Source organism: Carassius auratus, chromosome 11 (genome assembly GCF_003368295.1).
Source record: "Carassius auratus strain Wakin chromosome 11, ASM336829v1, whole genome shotgun sequence".
In the NCBI taxonomy this organism is placed as follows: domain Eukaryota; kingdom Metazoa; phylum Chordata; class Actinopteri; order Cypriniformes; family Cyprinidae; genus Carassius; species Carassius auratus.
In genome coordinates, this window is record NC_039253.1 from 10,347,453 (window position 1) to 10,365,111 (window position 17,659).

General features: G+C 36.9%; 1 protein-coding gene across 1 annotated transcript in view; it reads left to right on the forward strand.

Annotated features, from left to right (window-relative positions):
• Positions 1 to 245: 245 nt before the first annotated feature.
• The window catches only part of lrig1 (leucine-rich repeats and immunoglobulin-like domains 1), a 36,612-nt gene continuing 19,198 nt past the window's right edge, over positions 246 to 17,659 (forward strand). Inside the window, exons 1-3 of the mRNA XM_026275358.1 lie at positions 246 to 1,439; positions 14,415 to 14,486; positions 15,751 to 15,825. Coding sequence (XP_026131143.1) covers positions 1,249 to 1,439; positions 14,415 to 14,486; positions 15,751 to 15,825 — 338 coding nt within the window. The 5' untranslated portion in view covers positions 246 to 1,248. The remainder of the gene's footprint in view (positions 1,440 to 14,414; positions 14,487 to 15,750; positions 15,826 to 17,659) is intronic.

A 17,659-nucleotide genomic window follows, 5' to 3' on the forward strand; every position in this document is an offset into this window, starting at 1 on the left:
TTATATATATATATATATATACTGTTAATAATTTGTACATACATAAATTTTATATTTTAATTATATTATATTATATTATATTATATTATATTATTAATCATTGTCCCTTTAAGACGTGAATGGAGGCGGTGAATTTTCGCACTCTGGGTGGGAAAGATGGGCGGGGCTAACGCGATTTGACTGACAGCTGAGCCCTGGAACGTCCAAAATCGTAGCGCCTGGGCGCTCCAAAGCAGCCAGTAAGATCCATAGTTTGGCCGTCAATCATTCTCCGAGCACCAATCGGAATGCAAATCGAGGAAATCTTTATCACTCCCGATGTATCCAACGTGGGACGAAAGAACGTCTGGATAAAAAGAAAGTAAAGTCCGGGAGGGGGAAAAACAAGCGGTCGAAACGGTCAGAAGTGTGAGGTGAATTGAATTATCGGAGTTTTCGGACCGTACAACGCGATCAAGATAAAAGCTTCCCAGTTCCTTTAAACCGCGCTCAGGGCTGCTGGAGAGAGAGAGAGAAAGAGAGAGAAGGAAGAAACGCGAGCCGGAAAGTTCACAACAGTCGGACGGCTTTACTGGAACTGTTTTGCTTAAAAGTGGTTTATTATTATTCATTAATGTGATGTGAACGCCTGCATTCGCCGTTCGGAAACTTTATATCAAGTCCGTGAAGTAACGAGAGCATCAAACTTTTTTTAGGAGTGCGGTTTTCCCAAAAGGAAAAGTTTCTTTAAAGCGCCGGAGATCAGATTTGTTTTCAACACGCTCGTATGGACTTAATGGACACGATCTACTATGTTTCAACTCTTCATAATCACGAATGACTTGGGATCAGCACATTATAAAAACTTCTGAAAAGCCGCTGACGATTTAAACTCTTCAGACTACATTTGATCCAGTGGATCTCTCTTGCCAAAACAAAGCGCCCGTCTATCTCCCATCCAGACCCCCTTTTCAACCTTTTAAGGACAACTGCATTTAGTTTTGGCTTCTGGACAAGTTGTGATTCACCTTTGATTTACTTGACGTACGTGGTGGAGCAGGGGAGTTAAGATTTTACTGTGGACCTTTTTCAAGCGCAGGACTAATGCATTGCCAAAAAACAACGCAGTATAATTTGATATTACCGTTGGGTAAACAAACAACTTAATGAAGGCGAATTACTCGGACTCTGAGAAACCCAATAGGTTCGAGCTGTCCGTTTGTGGATGAGCGAGATCAGTCGTTAAGCGCTGAGACAACTGGATACAAAATGGCGGCGTGGCTGGGACAGATGGGATCACTTTCATATCATGTGTTTTATTGGCTTTTGACACTGGGACTGTTAATTAATTATAGCGCACCGTGTCCTCAAAACTGTACGTGTACGCTTGATACGACTGACTGCAGTCATTTAGACATTACTGATGTCCCTCAAGACTTGCCTAAGAGCACTGTGCATCTGTGAGTACACACAACTATCCGTTTAAAACATTATTCTCTTCAAAAATAACATGCTTTAAGTTCTTTAACCCTCTTAACTAAAATTGTCCAGGGAAGAAAATGGCTCAAAAGTCACTGAATAACAAGTGGCATGTCCTATATAATGCTTTACACTTATTTAAAATTACTGACAGAAGATTCTCTTTCCATTAAATTCATGAAAGGGTATTGGTTCTAAGTAGTCTCAGGCCTGGCTGCGACCTGCTGGGTTGTGAGATGCTAGTTACTCTCATAAGTTTGGAAAATCTGACAAGAAAGTTTAAGGGAGCCTGCTGATATGAGTCAAAGACATGAAAAAATGATCATAATCACTTGTTTATTTGCCCGGAAGGTAATTTTGGTCCTTAAAATCCCATATTTATTAATATTGTTAGACTACAGTGCTAAAAGATATAGGACGAAGCTCATAGTAATAACAAAAAATCTCTTTATTATTGTATTCAGAGTTTATTATATATTGAAACATTGAAGTGTATATTGAAACCTATTTTACATTTTATTTAACCTTATTCTACAGCTTTGACAGACATCACCTTCACTCTTTTCTACAGGACTTTTTCATAAACTGGCCATAATAATGTGGTTTTGTCATTATATTAGGTCTGGTTTATAGATTATGACTTAAAATTGGTTATTTTCTGTATATGAGATGGTAGATCTAGTTAGTCTCTCATAGTAAAAACTGAGAACAGTTGTAGTTGTTATTTTTATAGTCATCTGACATTTTATAAACCAGCTATAGGCTATTTTTTAAGATTAAAGTCACAAAAACATCACACACAAAAAGTATAAAGCCATTTTAATAAGCGTATTTTCTTAACATTTCTCCTCAAACATGACAGCAGTGTTATAGACGAAGTATTTTGGGTCGTTAGGTCGGTGGTGTTAATATAATGTATCTTTGTGGCCTAGACAAACTTTCTATGGTGTTATCTGCCGTGTCTTCAAGATCACAATCATCATTTTCAAAGGGAACGATTTTACTGCCCAGTATTATCTTCAACACCTTTACTGCATGTTTCATCACTGCAAAGATACCTGTTTTGTCTGTTGATTTCACAAAAGCAGCTCCCTCACTCTTCTCGTCAGGTTTAAAAGATGGTTATCATGCACGAGTTTCATCACTGAAGTGTCAACTGAAGACATGAGCTGTCTGTTGTGCATTTTATATCACCCGATTCACCAAATTTTAGTCAGACCTGGTCGTTTGGGTCTTCGTCGGGCTTTATTTGAAATCTATAAAGACACAAACCCAGACATAAGTTTTTAAAGACGAGAAGCTTATTAGTTGTAACCGAGTGTGGCTGACATAATCGTTCTTTGTCTGATAGGACCGTGAAACATTCATTACACTCTCTCTGTTGGTGTTCTGCCTCAAGGACTGTCTAACCTACTGCTGAGTAATTTGACCTGGTCTGCCTGAGTGCTTTAGTCTGTGGCCCTTGACTATACCATTTAAATGCATATTCATTTTAGTGGGAAGCTAATGTGATGTATTTCAGGATATTCAGCGAAATCTGGGAGATTAGACTTGATTATTGGATTGGATGGTGAAAAGTAGTCTCTGTATGACAGGTGGTTGGAGAAAAGGGGTTGAAATATAGGGTGTGTTTACTTTACATCAGCGAACAAGTAAAGTAGAAAAAATCATTAACAATAAGATTGGGAATGTGTATTAAGAAAGTAAATGGGGTTTCATGTCGACTGTGTTTCTAGCTACCAATCAAATTGAAATGCAGGAACATCGGGGCCACGTTTTTCACAGATTAAGCATGAAGCGGCAATAAATAATTGATTTATTCCATATCACACTGTTAAATTGGTATATTAAATAATTTAAAGTGTCTTGTTTCAAACTAGTATTAGAAGTGGTTAAAAAGCTTTGACAGTGGTTTTATTGATAGGGTGCAACCGCCCAACAGTTGATATACATTTCCTTCTGACTTTCCTTATATATGGTCTTTAAAGCGTGACCGTTTTTAATATTCAAACCTCATTGACAGCAACAGCATTAACTCAAAACAACTGGCTCCTTGTTCTTAACCAGTGGCTCTTTGTCTCTAAAAGCTTAAGGCAACTGTGGTCTATTATAATGCTGATTATTTATTCTCATTAATCCCTACAACTATCCCTATTCAAATGTTCAGGACTTTGATATGCTTCTCTGGCAATCGCCAAGCAGTCAAAGCGCTAGTGCTTGTGACATCTAAACCTGTTGCTTGCGTAACCACTCCGCACAAACTCGCCCAAGGAACGTCAAGCCGCGTTTTAGCATTTCCATGAACTAAAAGGCATGTTCCAGCATCTTAATGTCCCTTTATCGTCTGCTTTCATGTTGACAGATCCAACAGGAGCTGGATTTTAAAGTTATAGGCCAGAGATATTTTTTGGGTTGTCAGTCTGCAATATATCAATCAAGAGGAGAAAAAGCTTTGGTTGGAAGAACCCTGTGGACATGGCCTGAGTGTAAAATCATGTCTTAATACCTTCCAGTTGTCCAAATAGTTTCTCCATACTGCCCATTTTTTCTTTCTTTCATTTAATGGTTCCCCCATGGCTTGCAGAGACCTTGATGGCGAGTAGGAAACAGCGAGGTGTTGGCATCGTCAGCTCGCACATCGTCCTTTGTGGATTTAAGTTAACATTGAGATATGAGCTTTAAGACACTTAAAATAAAGACTGATGGAGTTATTCATGGTGAGGGTCAAAGGAGTAGTTCACCCAGTTTGTTCTTTTGCAGAAAAGTATGTTGAAAAATTTTGGTAACCAGACAGTTTTGGTTTCCATTGACTTGCATTTTATGGACACCGAGACATTTCTCATAATATCTTATTTTATGTTTCACAGATGAAAATAAGTTATATAGCTTTAGAAATATGCGAGGGCGAATAAATGTTGACAATTGTAATTTTTGAACCTGAGTGCGGAGGAGACGTTGAATTAACTGATGTGAGTAATCTTATTGACTTCACTGATGCTACACAGTCCTCCAAACTCTCCATCTGCAAATTTGTCTGAATTCCTTGTGAATTAAAATGTTCTTTTAAAAATATTTCCTGCGTCAGATCCATCTGAAGTATAGGAAAATTAAGCAATTTTGGTTTTGATTATGGAAATGTATGCTTGTCTTTGGCGTCTTGCATTCATCAGGACTGACCCTTTAAAATTCAGGATAAATGAGATCCGTTTTTGATTAAATAGCTATTTGATTTTGTCTGTTTATTCAGAGTGCTGTGAAGACCGAGGTGAGGGAAACAGTTTGGCTTGATGTATCGAGCTGTATGAATCTTAGTGTGTGTTCACACTTGTAGTTCAGTTTGTTTGGTTCATTTGGTCCTGGTCCACTTAGCTTTTACATTGGCATTATTGACAGCGAACCTAAATATGCCTAAATACGTTCACAACCTGATTGGTAGAGTTGAATGACGTATATGTACATCCACGTTTGCCCTCTGCTCATTTTGTTTTGGATACACCACTCGTTCTGTGTCATCAAATCATGTAGCGTAGTGTCGCATAGTGTAGCGGTCTCAGACCACATGTTTGGTGCACACCAGGGTTCAGATGACCGCGTTCATACTTAAAAACCGCAATAACCGAACAATCGCACCAGAGTTCGTTTTAATCGAATCAAACATGATAAGTGTGAACACTCCCTTACTTCTCAAAGTAAACTTCAACGTCCCTTTGGTGGCCCTCTTGATTGTTTTGAAAGCAGAGGGGGTGGTGGCTGGTTTGTATGTGCAGCCTGGGTTGCCACATGTGTTAGTGTAGTTTGGTCACCCTTTAGGCTTAGTAAACAGCCCACAGATTTTTCTCACTACCGCAAAGGGGGTTTGATGTGTTTTTATATGCATTGTGGGGGATGGTCTTTTCTTTATGGTCCCTGTCACCTGTTGTGGAGCTGCTGTGCAAACCTGAAAGTTAAGGGTGTGGTGCTTCTTTGGCCAGGCTACAAGAGTTAGTTCAATGTTAGGGTCCATTGCTTTCCATTGACAAAATTTCTAGATTTCGATCAATGACGTGTCGTGTTGTTTTAAAATGAGGAGGCATGTGTATATATATAGTTTTATTTGTTTATGTGTTCCTGTTACATTTAATGTTGTCACATTTTCCTGGTTAAAATATTATATAAGACAGGAGAACAAATATAATTCTGTTTTGTATTTGATTAATATAATTGTTTATTTTATATAATACTTGTAATAGTAATTATACATTTCATAGTGTTTTATGTACTTTTATATTTATTCCAAAATAACTAAAGCAGTAAATTAACAATATTTACAATGATGTTTCATAAGTTAACTACTTTAGTTTACATGAACTAAGAATAAACAATAGCCTACTTCTACAGCATTTATTAATCTTATTTACATTTATTCATTTTAGCAGACACTTTTATCCAAAGCGACTTACAAATGAGGACAGTGGAAGCAATCAAAAACAACAAAAAGAGCAATGATGTATAAGTGCTATAATAAGTCTCAGTTAGCTTAACACAGTACACGTAGCAAGGGCTTTTAAATAATTTGACAAATAAAAAGAAAACTGATAGAATAGAAAAAGAATAGAGCAAGCTAGTGTTAGAGGTCATATATATATATATATATATATATATATATATATATATATATATATATATATATATATATATATATATATATATATATATATATATACACACACACACACACACGTAATAAATTAAAAGAAAATAGAATACAAAACGTTTAGAAAGGTAGTTAGATTTTTTTTTTGTTGAAAGAATAGAATGAGAATAGTGAGTGCTAAAGTTATAGCACAAATAATAAACAAAGATTAATAAATACTGTAATACATGTTTATTGATTGTAAATGACATTAAACGACATCTTATTGTAAAATGTTACCAATATTTTTAATTTGTGAACTGGTGTTCAGCTGTTCTTTTTAATAGTCAACTTATTTGAGGTCATCGTCATAAAAGCTCGGTAAACACTGCCACAGACACGAAGATATATCTTTCAATTCCATCACGCCGAATGCTCACTAAAAACTGACACGGTCATCATGTTTTCAGACTATTTTAAGTTTTATTTTGACGTGACACAAAGTACTGGTATGTAAGCGTGAGAGTTGTTTACTTGCTTTATATTTAGGACTAGTCAAGAGCGCCTTCATTTTCTTCATTCAGGCCAAGAGCTTGCAAGAAAATAAGAGGCGGGATTTATCGCATGAACCAATCACATTATATCATAACCAATCATATTCAATTATAGCATGATGGAGACATTGCCTCCTCTCACGTTATTGTCGCCCATTCATTCTCAATTACAACCCAGAAAAGTCATGGCACTCTAAGGGGTTTCTGTTGTAAGTCTATGGACCGAAGGGAGGCAAGCCTCCACTGTAACTTTACCTGCTGGTGTCGCTTTTGAACAGTCTTACTATATAGAAACGGGTGACTTTTTTTTTTTACACTTTTAGTGCCATATTTCCTTAGTAATATTTGTGATTTTATGTTTTTAATATATATTATTTTGTCATCCAATTTATTGAGGAGACACTGCCTCCCTTGCCTCCTTGGAGGAAACGCCCCTGATCTTGATCTGCTTCTTCGCCCCATTGTTTATTCTTTCAACGTGTGGAAACCAGTCAGCAGTATGTCATTAGCAGTCAAACTCGTTTTGATGCTTGTTCATTTCGTTATCTGAGCAATATGTTTTATTAATCCCGTTCTTGTTGAATTGGGTCACGCTCAAGAACAGCAACTTGCATTCTAGATTTTTGACGGCATAACGCGTAACACATGTAAAAGCTGAACTGGTTTGCTCCAGGTGTGTGCGGTAGCGTGGAGCGGAGTTTGCTTGTGTTATCAGATTGTGAGTTAAAGGAGTACCTTGCTGTGTTTAGCTTGGCCTGCATGGCACAGAGGTTAACGGCACCTTCTGTTAGCACTGCTCTTGTGGAGTTTCCATGCATCCAAGGACATTTTATCCACTGATTTACGCCCAGACCTTTTCCAGGCAGTTAATGCGCATAAAACATGAAACTAGCGATTTAATGGTGAGTTGACGAAGGCAATACCTTGACAAATGCTGTTTTTTGCTTTTTGGACTAGTTTAGATGTAGACGAGTGTTGTTATGTCTCGGTTAGGGGAATGGCAGACACACTAGTACCAGAATTGAAATTCCAAAAGTATAAAACAAATATTCCAGATTCTCTTTTTTGTTGAGACACATTTGAGCACCTCCTTCTCTCCCCTCCTTTGTTTAAGTGTCTACAAAGTGATGGATGACTCATCTATGAATTCTGTACATCTGGTAAGAGTTTAGAGATCTGGAAAAGACATAAAAAAAGAGTGAAAGAAAGGGGAGGGGTGAGAGAATTGGAGAGTAGCAGGCCTTATAGAGCACCCCCAGCACATTTGGTCTGGAGACTGAACTCACCATTTAACATTGTGTGAAAGCGTTACTGACAAACTATCCCTTAACCCCATACTATGTAGTTTCCAGAAGTTTTGATATGAAAAAATCTGTTGATCAGCAGTTGTATATTTTTGTCATTTTTATTATTTAATATGTCCATATAGCTTTTATAAATGTTTATTTTAGATCATCAAGATAAAGTATATTCAATGAAGTGTGTGCTTTGGCAACTAGCTGAAATTAAAGAAGTTTTAATCCATTTTCTTCCTTTTGTTTATTTTTCAGTAACAGAGTTTTTTTAATTTTTATTTTTAGTTAACCCAGGTCTATATTAACAACAATAATGAATGTACAATATAATACTAATTGTATAATTATTAAATCCTTGTAGACTAAATATAATAATAATACTGATATATTTGGTCACGATTGAGTGTATGTAAATGTGCATATAATACTATTTTTATTTATGTTTTTTCTATCTGGATGATGAATTACATATGTAAACTTGACTGCTGGTCATACAGATCAACAAAATAAAATTTGATATATGCTTTACACAGTATATGATGAATGTAGTTATGTAGTTGACCACTCTGATGTTTCCGGCAAAACTAGAGATGCAATTAGTCCAGAGTTTTCATTTCTGTTAAGATAATAAACCATATGCAGGGAAACTGCGTAATCTAACAATCACTTGTTCTGTTCACTTTGAAGTTTGCTTGGACAATCTGTCACGAGCTGCTCTGTAACTATGCAGGATGTATTTTCACTCCTGGGTTTTCATTATAAGATTAATAATTATCAGTCGAAACAAATGTATATAATCTAGTGTGAGCATGCTGGACTTTTGCTTGGCATCCGTGGTTCTGGTACTGACTCAGCCTAAAGCCATGACGCAGAACTATAAACCAGCCTTAAGGCAAAAAGAGACCCTAGTCTTATTGTCTTCATTGGGACAATTTCTCTGTCATCTACTTTCTTTAAAATGCGTCTGGTTTGTCTTGGATTTAAGCTTCATGTTACTCTGATTTCTTTTGTCTGTTTGGTTTTCTCATCTTTATTTTCATTCTCTCCCACCGTGTAACGTTCACTTCCTGATGATCTTTATCTCATGATCTTGACTCTAGATTCGATACTCTCGCTCCCTTTTCTCTGCTTTGTTTGGACTGTCGGGAAGCGCTCCTGGCTTCACTATCAGTGGTGTTGCCGGGCTGTAAATGGTCTTTATGGCAGGAAACAGAAAGAAAGGAGCACAAGCTGTGGGCTTTTGGTGAAGCAAGTGTCTGTCCGTCTGGTCTCTCGCTCTTTGCTTCTGTCTTTGCTGTGACAGAGGAGTTATTCTTTGACTATATTTTATGGCCCGCTGAAACAGGGTGCATTAAAGTCGCTTCTATCTTCCAGCTGCATCATAAAGCTCCATCATTGACATCATTTCACACTTCCAAAGATCGAAGTTCACACGCCGCTTATCAGCGATAAAGATAGATAAAATATGTCTCTTGGCCGTTCTACTCAAAATATGGCCCTTGAGGGAAAAACTGACATAAGAGTCATTTATATTGTTAATATAACAGGCCTTAACTATAAATATAATGTATATTATTTCCAATACCTTTTTGAGTCAGTGTGTCAGAGCTCAGTTTGGTGTCGACCTATCAACAGGTCCATGTTGTTTTCACTTAAAATCAACGTGACTATATTTGAGAAAGTATTATCATTCTGTCCTAAAAAAAAAAAAAAAAAAAAAAAAAAAAAATCAGTATGTTATTGGGAATTTATTTAACCCCCCACCCCCGGTCATTTCCTAAATGACTTTGACCTTTGTTAGGTGTGAATGTGCTTGCACCCTTGGTTTCCTGGCATAGGAAGCTGTTGGCCGCTCGCCTAATGGAAACGAGAAAAATAGACATCAATGGCTGTTAGAGTTGAAGTTGAATTTACAAGCCTGTACTAGTGCGGTTAGGTTAGAAGTCATTATTGTCATGGCTATAAAATGGTTGAATAGCATGTAGTGTGTAAGCGCTGTGTTCTCACTGAAATTGAAGTGAGCTGAGCAGATGGAGAATGATTGGATAATTCTTGAATATAACATTATTAGAGCTGGGAAAGCATATTTCACTCACCTTTCCTTAAAGGGAATTTCAACTGCGCTGACTAGTTTCTTAACAATCCCAAAAAAGTGTTTCTGGTTTCCTTTAAGTTGGCCAGTTTACCTGCAGGACTCTCTGAGGAAGAGAAGCGATGCTTCTTTAGTTCAGAGTAAAGACCAGTCAGTTTGTTCATGGTTTGAATCTTATAGACATGAAACAAATAGTTTGAGAATAGAAACATGATCATATCGTCTGAGTCTGCTAATATATTCACGCTTACAGTCTTGTTTAATTAGTTAGCTTATGCTACTTTTATCATAAATTTCTTCAGATTTCTTTCAATATTTCTAGCCTTGATACACAATAATATAGAAATAATATAAAATAGAATATAAAGCACTTTAATAATAAATACTATATATCATACAGCTTTATCATCAATGAAGATTTACATTTTCTTTGTCAGACTTAAATGTTCATTTTCAATATTATATTAAAATCTATTGTTTTATTTAAGCATTTTTTCTGCCAAATTGTATTAGGAAGCAATTAAATTATTATTATTATTATTATTTTTTTAATGCTGAAACATTCCAACCTAGTAAATGAAATCATTAAAGTTTCCATGATACAACTTGATTTTGGTTATTTTGACATCTTTCTGTTCAGACAGGAAGAGGGGGTGGGAAACATCAGTAGGCTTATATTCTTGAACTTGAACTTAATATTATTCAAAGAATCATGAAAAATTCATGATTTGCACAAAAACATTAACAACTGTTTTCAACATCATTTGACACTGAAGACTGGAGTAATGGCCATCACAGGAATAAATTACATTTATTTCAAGTATATTATTGTTTTTACATGGAAAAAAAGTCTATTTTTGTACACTAAACTTTTGTGCCCAAAAGAAGTTAACAGACGTGGACTAAAAGCCACACAACTCCAATTTTGTCCATAATATTTGGCCTCATTTTTAGGCCCCGTCCACACGGAGAAGGAGCTTACCCCAATCCGATCTTTTTTTTTTCTCGTCTCAAGAAATATCCGCGTCCACACGAAACCGCAAAATGATGTAGTATACATGCCAGACCAGTATGTGGCGCTGTAATTCTGACACAGAGATACACTAAAAACAGAGAAGAAGACTTGGACTATGCTCATAAACCTTGCGCGTGGTACACAATCGAACATGGAATAATACATTTATTAATCGTTGTTAATGTTAGTTAATAAAAAGATAATCGTTCAGTGTTCATGTTTTTGTTGCTGTTACGTGACGTAGAGGTGTCTGACTAGGGGGGAGACGTGGGCTGTTGACGTCATCGTTTCTGAAAATATACGGATTAGCCGTTCAGACGAAAACGCAAAGACGGCGTTTTCAAATTTATCCACTTTGGGACCCGGTTTCAAAAAATATCGGTTCACCTTACGAAAACGCCGGATGCGTGTGGACGAAACGCCTATCCGATAAAAAATTTGTGCGTATACACAGAAACGCTTCTCCGTGTGGACAGGGCCTTAAAGACTTTTAAACCAGCCTGACTGGAAAACCAGAACATTAGTTAAGCCTGCTGTATGGTTACGACGACCATGTGATTTACGCCCCAAAGGTCAGCCTGAAGGTGTGAAAGTTAGTGTTATCTGATAAGATAAAACGGCTTAAACAAAGTGAAGCCACTGAGAATTAAACACGGTGATTATATAAACACTCTCATTTCCCTTTCGGTTGGTAAGGCATAGGTCAGTTCTCCAAACATCACGAGGTCCCCATGAAGACTGAGGTGATCTGAGCGTTTTGTCTGACAATAAAACATTGAAATGTCTTGTAGCACTTCCCGCCACTTTATTAGCTCCACCCACACGTCTTATAGAGCTGTTGGCAAACACATTATATCTTAGTCCAGATAATTGTGAAATGCCTTAACCCAGTATTTGGTCTCCTTTTTTCAGCCCTTAAAATTCTGTAGTGGAAACTAATATGAGCCTTAGTCAGAAATGGGTGTGTGAAGAATGAGATTGTCAGTTTCGTTGCTCTCACTCTCAACAATTTGCAGGTTGGAAACAGCTAAAGCAGATTAACAACTACTAGCATTCTACATGACGTATATGATTTTCTCGGCAGTATTCATGCCCCCTGGCGAGCCTCTCAAAGCCTGTAATTTTTTAATTTGCTTTGGTATAATTAGGTAATTGCCTAATGTTATAGGACTACAATTTTGCTGTGTTCAGCTCTGTCAGACGATTGCCTTGAGGGCAGCTCACCCTGTGTTATTATCTCCGCCGAGCCACAGAAGCATTGTGACAGTTTTGGCTGTTCAACTTAACCAAATAAAGTACTAAATTGTTCTAGTTTATTTAACTTTACCGCTTGAATAGGGACAAATTGAGCTACTAAGAGAGTGATTATCAAACATTTTTCTTTTTTTTATGCCTTTTTCTTTATACAATCCCAGTTTGAGAAGGTATACAGCCATCGTGAATATAGTCCATGTCTGTTCTTTCTCAAGTTTGTATACATACAGCTTCACAGTCTGCAGTTGACAGCTCCGGGTGAGAAACAGACACATTATATAGTGTGTTAGGTAATTGTGCTTCTTTACAACCAGCTGTAGCCCCACAAACCTGTCAAAATTGACACAGCAGACGGAAGAACAGCCATCCAGTTGTTTCTTTACAAGTGCAGATGAGCTGCCGATTAAATCATTTAACACTGCTAAGTGGAACTTGATGGGTGTGCCATTGAATCTGTTAGTCAGAGAGTTGAAGATAATCCGAAAGTCAATACTTTGCAGGAACCAGCAACATTCGTTCATGGACACTTCCTATTACACTGTGATCATTGTCCCATAGACTTACAATGGAAGTGCAAAACTGCCAACTGTTTAACCTGGATTGTTCCAAGAACATAAATGTATACGAACAAATGTATATATTTGCTGAAACATTTAGCCCTGAATATTTGTTTACATCATATACATATAATCTAGCATATTCATTAAAAAAAAATACTTGATAATATTTATTATTTTATTATTCTTAAAAATATATATGGAAAAAAAGTTGTTTAATTTATTTTATTTTTTTACTTTCTAATAAAAAACAAAAACAAATAAAATACAAATCCTTAGGTAAGAATGTATCACGGTTTCCACAAAAAATTTTAAGCAGTGTAACTGTTTTCAACCTTGACAAAAATAAGAAACGTTTTGTGCGCAACAAATCCTATTAGAATGATTTCTGATGGATCATGTGACATTGAAGACTGGAGTGATGATTAAAAAAAATAGATTTGCATCACAGGAATAAATTAAAAAAAAATTCAGTTATTTTAATTTGTAATAATATTTTACATTATTACTGTTTTTGTTGTATTTTTGATCAGAGAAATACAGTCTTGGTAAGGGGAAAATAACTAATTACATGTAACAGAGTTTCGTAATTTAATTACAAAATAAATTTAATTGTGCTTTGTTAAAGTTAATGAGGAAAGAAATTTGTAATTAAACTTCAGTTACTTATGAAAATGTTACCAATTATAAAAGGGGGTCACATCTGTATGTTTTCACACACACCCATATACAGATTTAATTGACTTATTTCCCAAATTGGAATATATTTAATTAAAAATATATTTAAAGAAAGCTCTCAAATTAAAAGGAATGCTGAAGTCTGATTTTATGGTGTGATGTGCTTTAGAATAAATATTGGTGAGTATAAGAGACATGAAAAAAAAAAAAACATGAACTCACTGTCTCCAAACATTTAAATGGTAGTGTGTGAATGTTTAAAAAGGTTGAAGTCAGAGTTATGGCCTGGTAGTATGTGCCCCAGACTTGTTGAGTCTTGGTGTTTATTTTGAGGTGGAAAAAAACGGTTCAAATCCATCAGTTAACATTAAACCCATTTTAAACCAATTACTATAAACAATGCAGATTAGATGGTGTGGTCAATCCAAAAAGAAAATCTGAGCATGCAGTAGTTGAGGAGCGAAGGAGGAAACCACACAGCTGACAGGAGCTCTATAGATCACAGTGCCATCAATCTCTGACATTTCAGCAGGGAGAGCAGGAGGCCAGAGCTCTGCCAAGCCCAGTCTGAAGCTTGCCTGAACCGCACTGAAATGAAGATGACGTCCCGCTAAAGGAGGCTGTTGATGGTCCTGATTTATGGGCCATAAGTGTCGATACGACACGTTTCACTGATGAACCGGACTGATAGATTATCCGGTGTGTAGTTGAAAGCTGCTGCTGGCGCAGGCGAGAGATTTAGGGTGCTTGAATGGGTCTGCTCATGAGAGAAATGCGATCATTTTCCCGTCGCCGCTTTTTACTGAAAGAGTGGTTTGTCGACTGTTATGAGCGTCTGAATAAAGTGTTTTAATAAATCTCTCTCTCTCTCTTCCCCCTCCCTTTCTCTGTTCACTCAGAAATCTGAGCCACAACAAGCTGGCAGCAGTCGATATGGACATCCTCTCCAATCTGCCCAACCTGAGAGAAGTGTGAGTAAAACAGCCCCATGTCCCCAGTCCAAACCTCCTGTAGATCTGCCCAGCATCAGCTGTAAATCTGTCCCTGATTAATGAAGTCAATTAGAATGCTACTAACTTTTTTAGGGCTGTTACAGAATGTTCTGGGGTGTTGTTGGACTTCACAAGGCCAGCGTTTGTTTTTAGGACAATGGTGTCTTGATATTGATCTTAATTCGGCTTCATTCAGTTCAAATCCAGCTTAAGAAGACCAGTATAAAAACCTGTCTGTTTCAGAGTAGAAGTGCTGGTTAATTTTACATGTAAAACCACTTCTTTACTTGGCTAGAAAACATTCCCACAGCTAAAGCCCCATAGAGAGATGCAATTGAATGAAGTACATTAAATGGTGTAATAACATTAATTACAGCCATTAGCCACAATCGGTCATAAAACATTTTAAAGCGTGCTGTCAGTGCTATTGGATATTTAAGCACTTTTGCTAGTGGCTATTGTCCTGAAAGTGGCGGAGATCGGGAATAAAGAGGTTTGCTATTATAAGCGCCTTCCATCATCACCCGACACCAGCCACTAACCTGCGCTGTAAATATTTAATACATCGAGGGACTGTGTCTGGCCCTTAGCCAGACGGGACTACTTTCCCTTTCTCTCTCTCTCTCTTTCTCTCACTCTTGATGTTTTGATGGTCTTTGTCAGTAGGACCCATCCATCTATAATAAATATAAATTAAATCAGTTTTGCTAAATATATATATATATATTTTTATATATATCATTTATTTTATTAATATATTAACTGCAAAATACATTAAATACAAATGACATCTGTAAGATATATCTATCTAGCTATCTATATATTATATTTATTGTAGTGCTGTCTCGATTAATCGCATCCAAAATGTTTTTGATTACATAATATATGTTTGTGTAATGTGTATATTGATTATATATAAATACACACACATGTATGTATATATTTTGGAAAAATATGTTTATATTTTAAATATATTTATATATAATATCAATTATATGAATATAAATATATACATGTAAATATTTTTTAAATAAATACTGTATGAGTGTATATTTATATATATATATATACATAATAAATGTACACAGTACACGTCCATATTATGTAAACGAAAACTTTTATTTTGGATGCGATTAATCGTTTGGCAGTACTAATTTAATGTATTATAATAAATTATAAGAAATGTTATAATTATATTAAGCTCTTTGTAACCTGGATTTTGTTCTGTTTTTTTGCTTGACAGGAGGCTTGACCACAATGAGCTGACCTCCATCCCTTCATTTGGAGACGCAGCAGCAACAGTCTTTACACTCTACTTGTAAGTGAAACTTCATTGTGTGCTCTGTGATGACGGATGCTGTACTTTCTGTACTTGACACAAATTATTGTTTTCATGGTGTGGGCAGTCATTTTTTCTCCAGGGAACATTTTAGTATTAGCATGTCAACTAGTGCATTTCCATTTGCTACTTGTTTATTTTTATGTGGTTTTGTGGTCAGTCAGATAGCAAAGTGCACACCTAAAAATTCCCTCTTTTAGTAGACGACGTTTAGTGTTGCTGGCTGTGAAACTGGTGGGACTGCCTTACCCTGGAGAATTACTGCCTTTTTTGGAGTGATCACGTGTATGTGTTTGCTTGTCGGCTTAGCCCATTCCTCTCTCGGCCTCCTGGTACACAGTTATGGTTTGTTAGTTTTCACAGCATTTTAGTAAGACAGCTCAAGCTGCAAATATCAGTACTGAATGGCAGGTTTTTACTTTAATATTAAAGGAGAAAATCATCACCAAACAGAACTTTAAAATTAGGAATTTAGAAGCAGTAATATTTTACATCAAAGTATCAAAAAATACAGCTTCACCTTTACATTACTATTACTTTAAATAATGCTTGACTGTAGACTTGTTCATGTTCAATCTGTAGATCCCTGTTTCAGAGCACCAGTTTGCCCGTATCTCCTTCACACGACTGATAGCCCAGCAGTAATCTGTCTTCTGCATGGATCATGTTCCCATCTGTAACATATCTCTCCACTACCAAATGTGTCGTTCATTTGAGCGGTAAAGTGATCTGTGTCTTTATAGCGGGCAGTTGTGCTGTCATGGTGTGACCTCATTGATTTACAGTTAATCACCGTCTCCCAGAAATGATGAAAACCCTGATGACTGTTTAGTTCACTTCACAGGATTCGAACATTTGATACGACCATGCCGAGCTGTGCTTGGAGGGTATCGGGAAAGGTTGGAATGAGGGGTGATGATCAGGGAATTTAGGTCCAAATGGAAGAGTGCTTCTTTTTTTGGCCTTGGTTCGAGGCCTGTCGCTATGGATGGTTGTCGCAAATCGAGAAGGGCTCATCTTTTTTGAGCTGCACAGCTGAATGCAGTAGAACGCCCAGCTGTAGCTGTCAATCAAGTGGTTTACTGTATAAAAAAAAAAAGAGAGAGAGAGATAATGGGGGAGGGGTTAGTCGGAAGTGGGCGAGATGGGTGGTTACTGATACAGGCAGATGAAGGGTTAGGAACAGAAAGAGCGAGAGGTCTCAGTTTCCACCTGTGAGGAACACCTGACCCTACTCCTGCTCATGGCTCTTGTTTGGAACGTCGCTCGGCTCACAGACTTCCTCCCCTCTGAGTTCACCAGCTGGAATGCTGTCGGACAGCAGCTCTCTGTGATATGGCCATAGAGCCAGCACTAAAATACTGCAGCGTCTGTCACCGGCATTGAACTCCTCAATGCCCCGTTTCATCTGAACAAAGTATGACATTTAAACAGCAGCTCTCTTTTCCCCTCTCTCTCTCTGGTGAAGTGTCACCATTCTACTGATTTTAATCATTTCCTTTGACTGTTGACAGTCATATTGTCACAGTATGCTGTGCGGCATATGGTTTCACTCTTTATTGCTGTGGCAATGCAAGCAATTTAATACAAATGGACATTGAAATATAGTTCTAGTGCATTATGATTGTCAGCTGTTGGGGAGTGTTTGACAAATGTTACACTGGCTAGTTGTATGGTAGGGCTGGGGGTTTATTTGGAGACCTCATCACAATTATTTTTGTGTCAAGCAGCTTGTTAAACGATCTTGATATTATATCTTATTATTTTCATATGTTTGACACTTTTTAAATCTGGCAATTTTTATTTTTAAAGA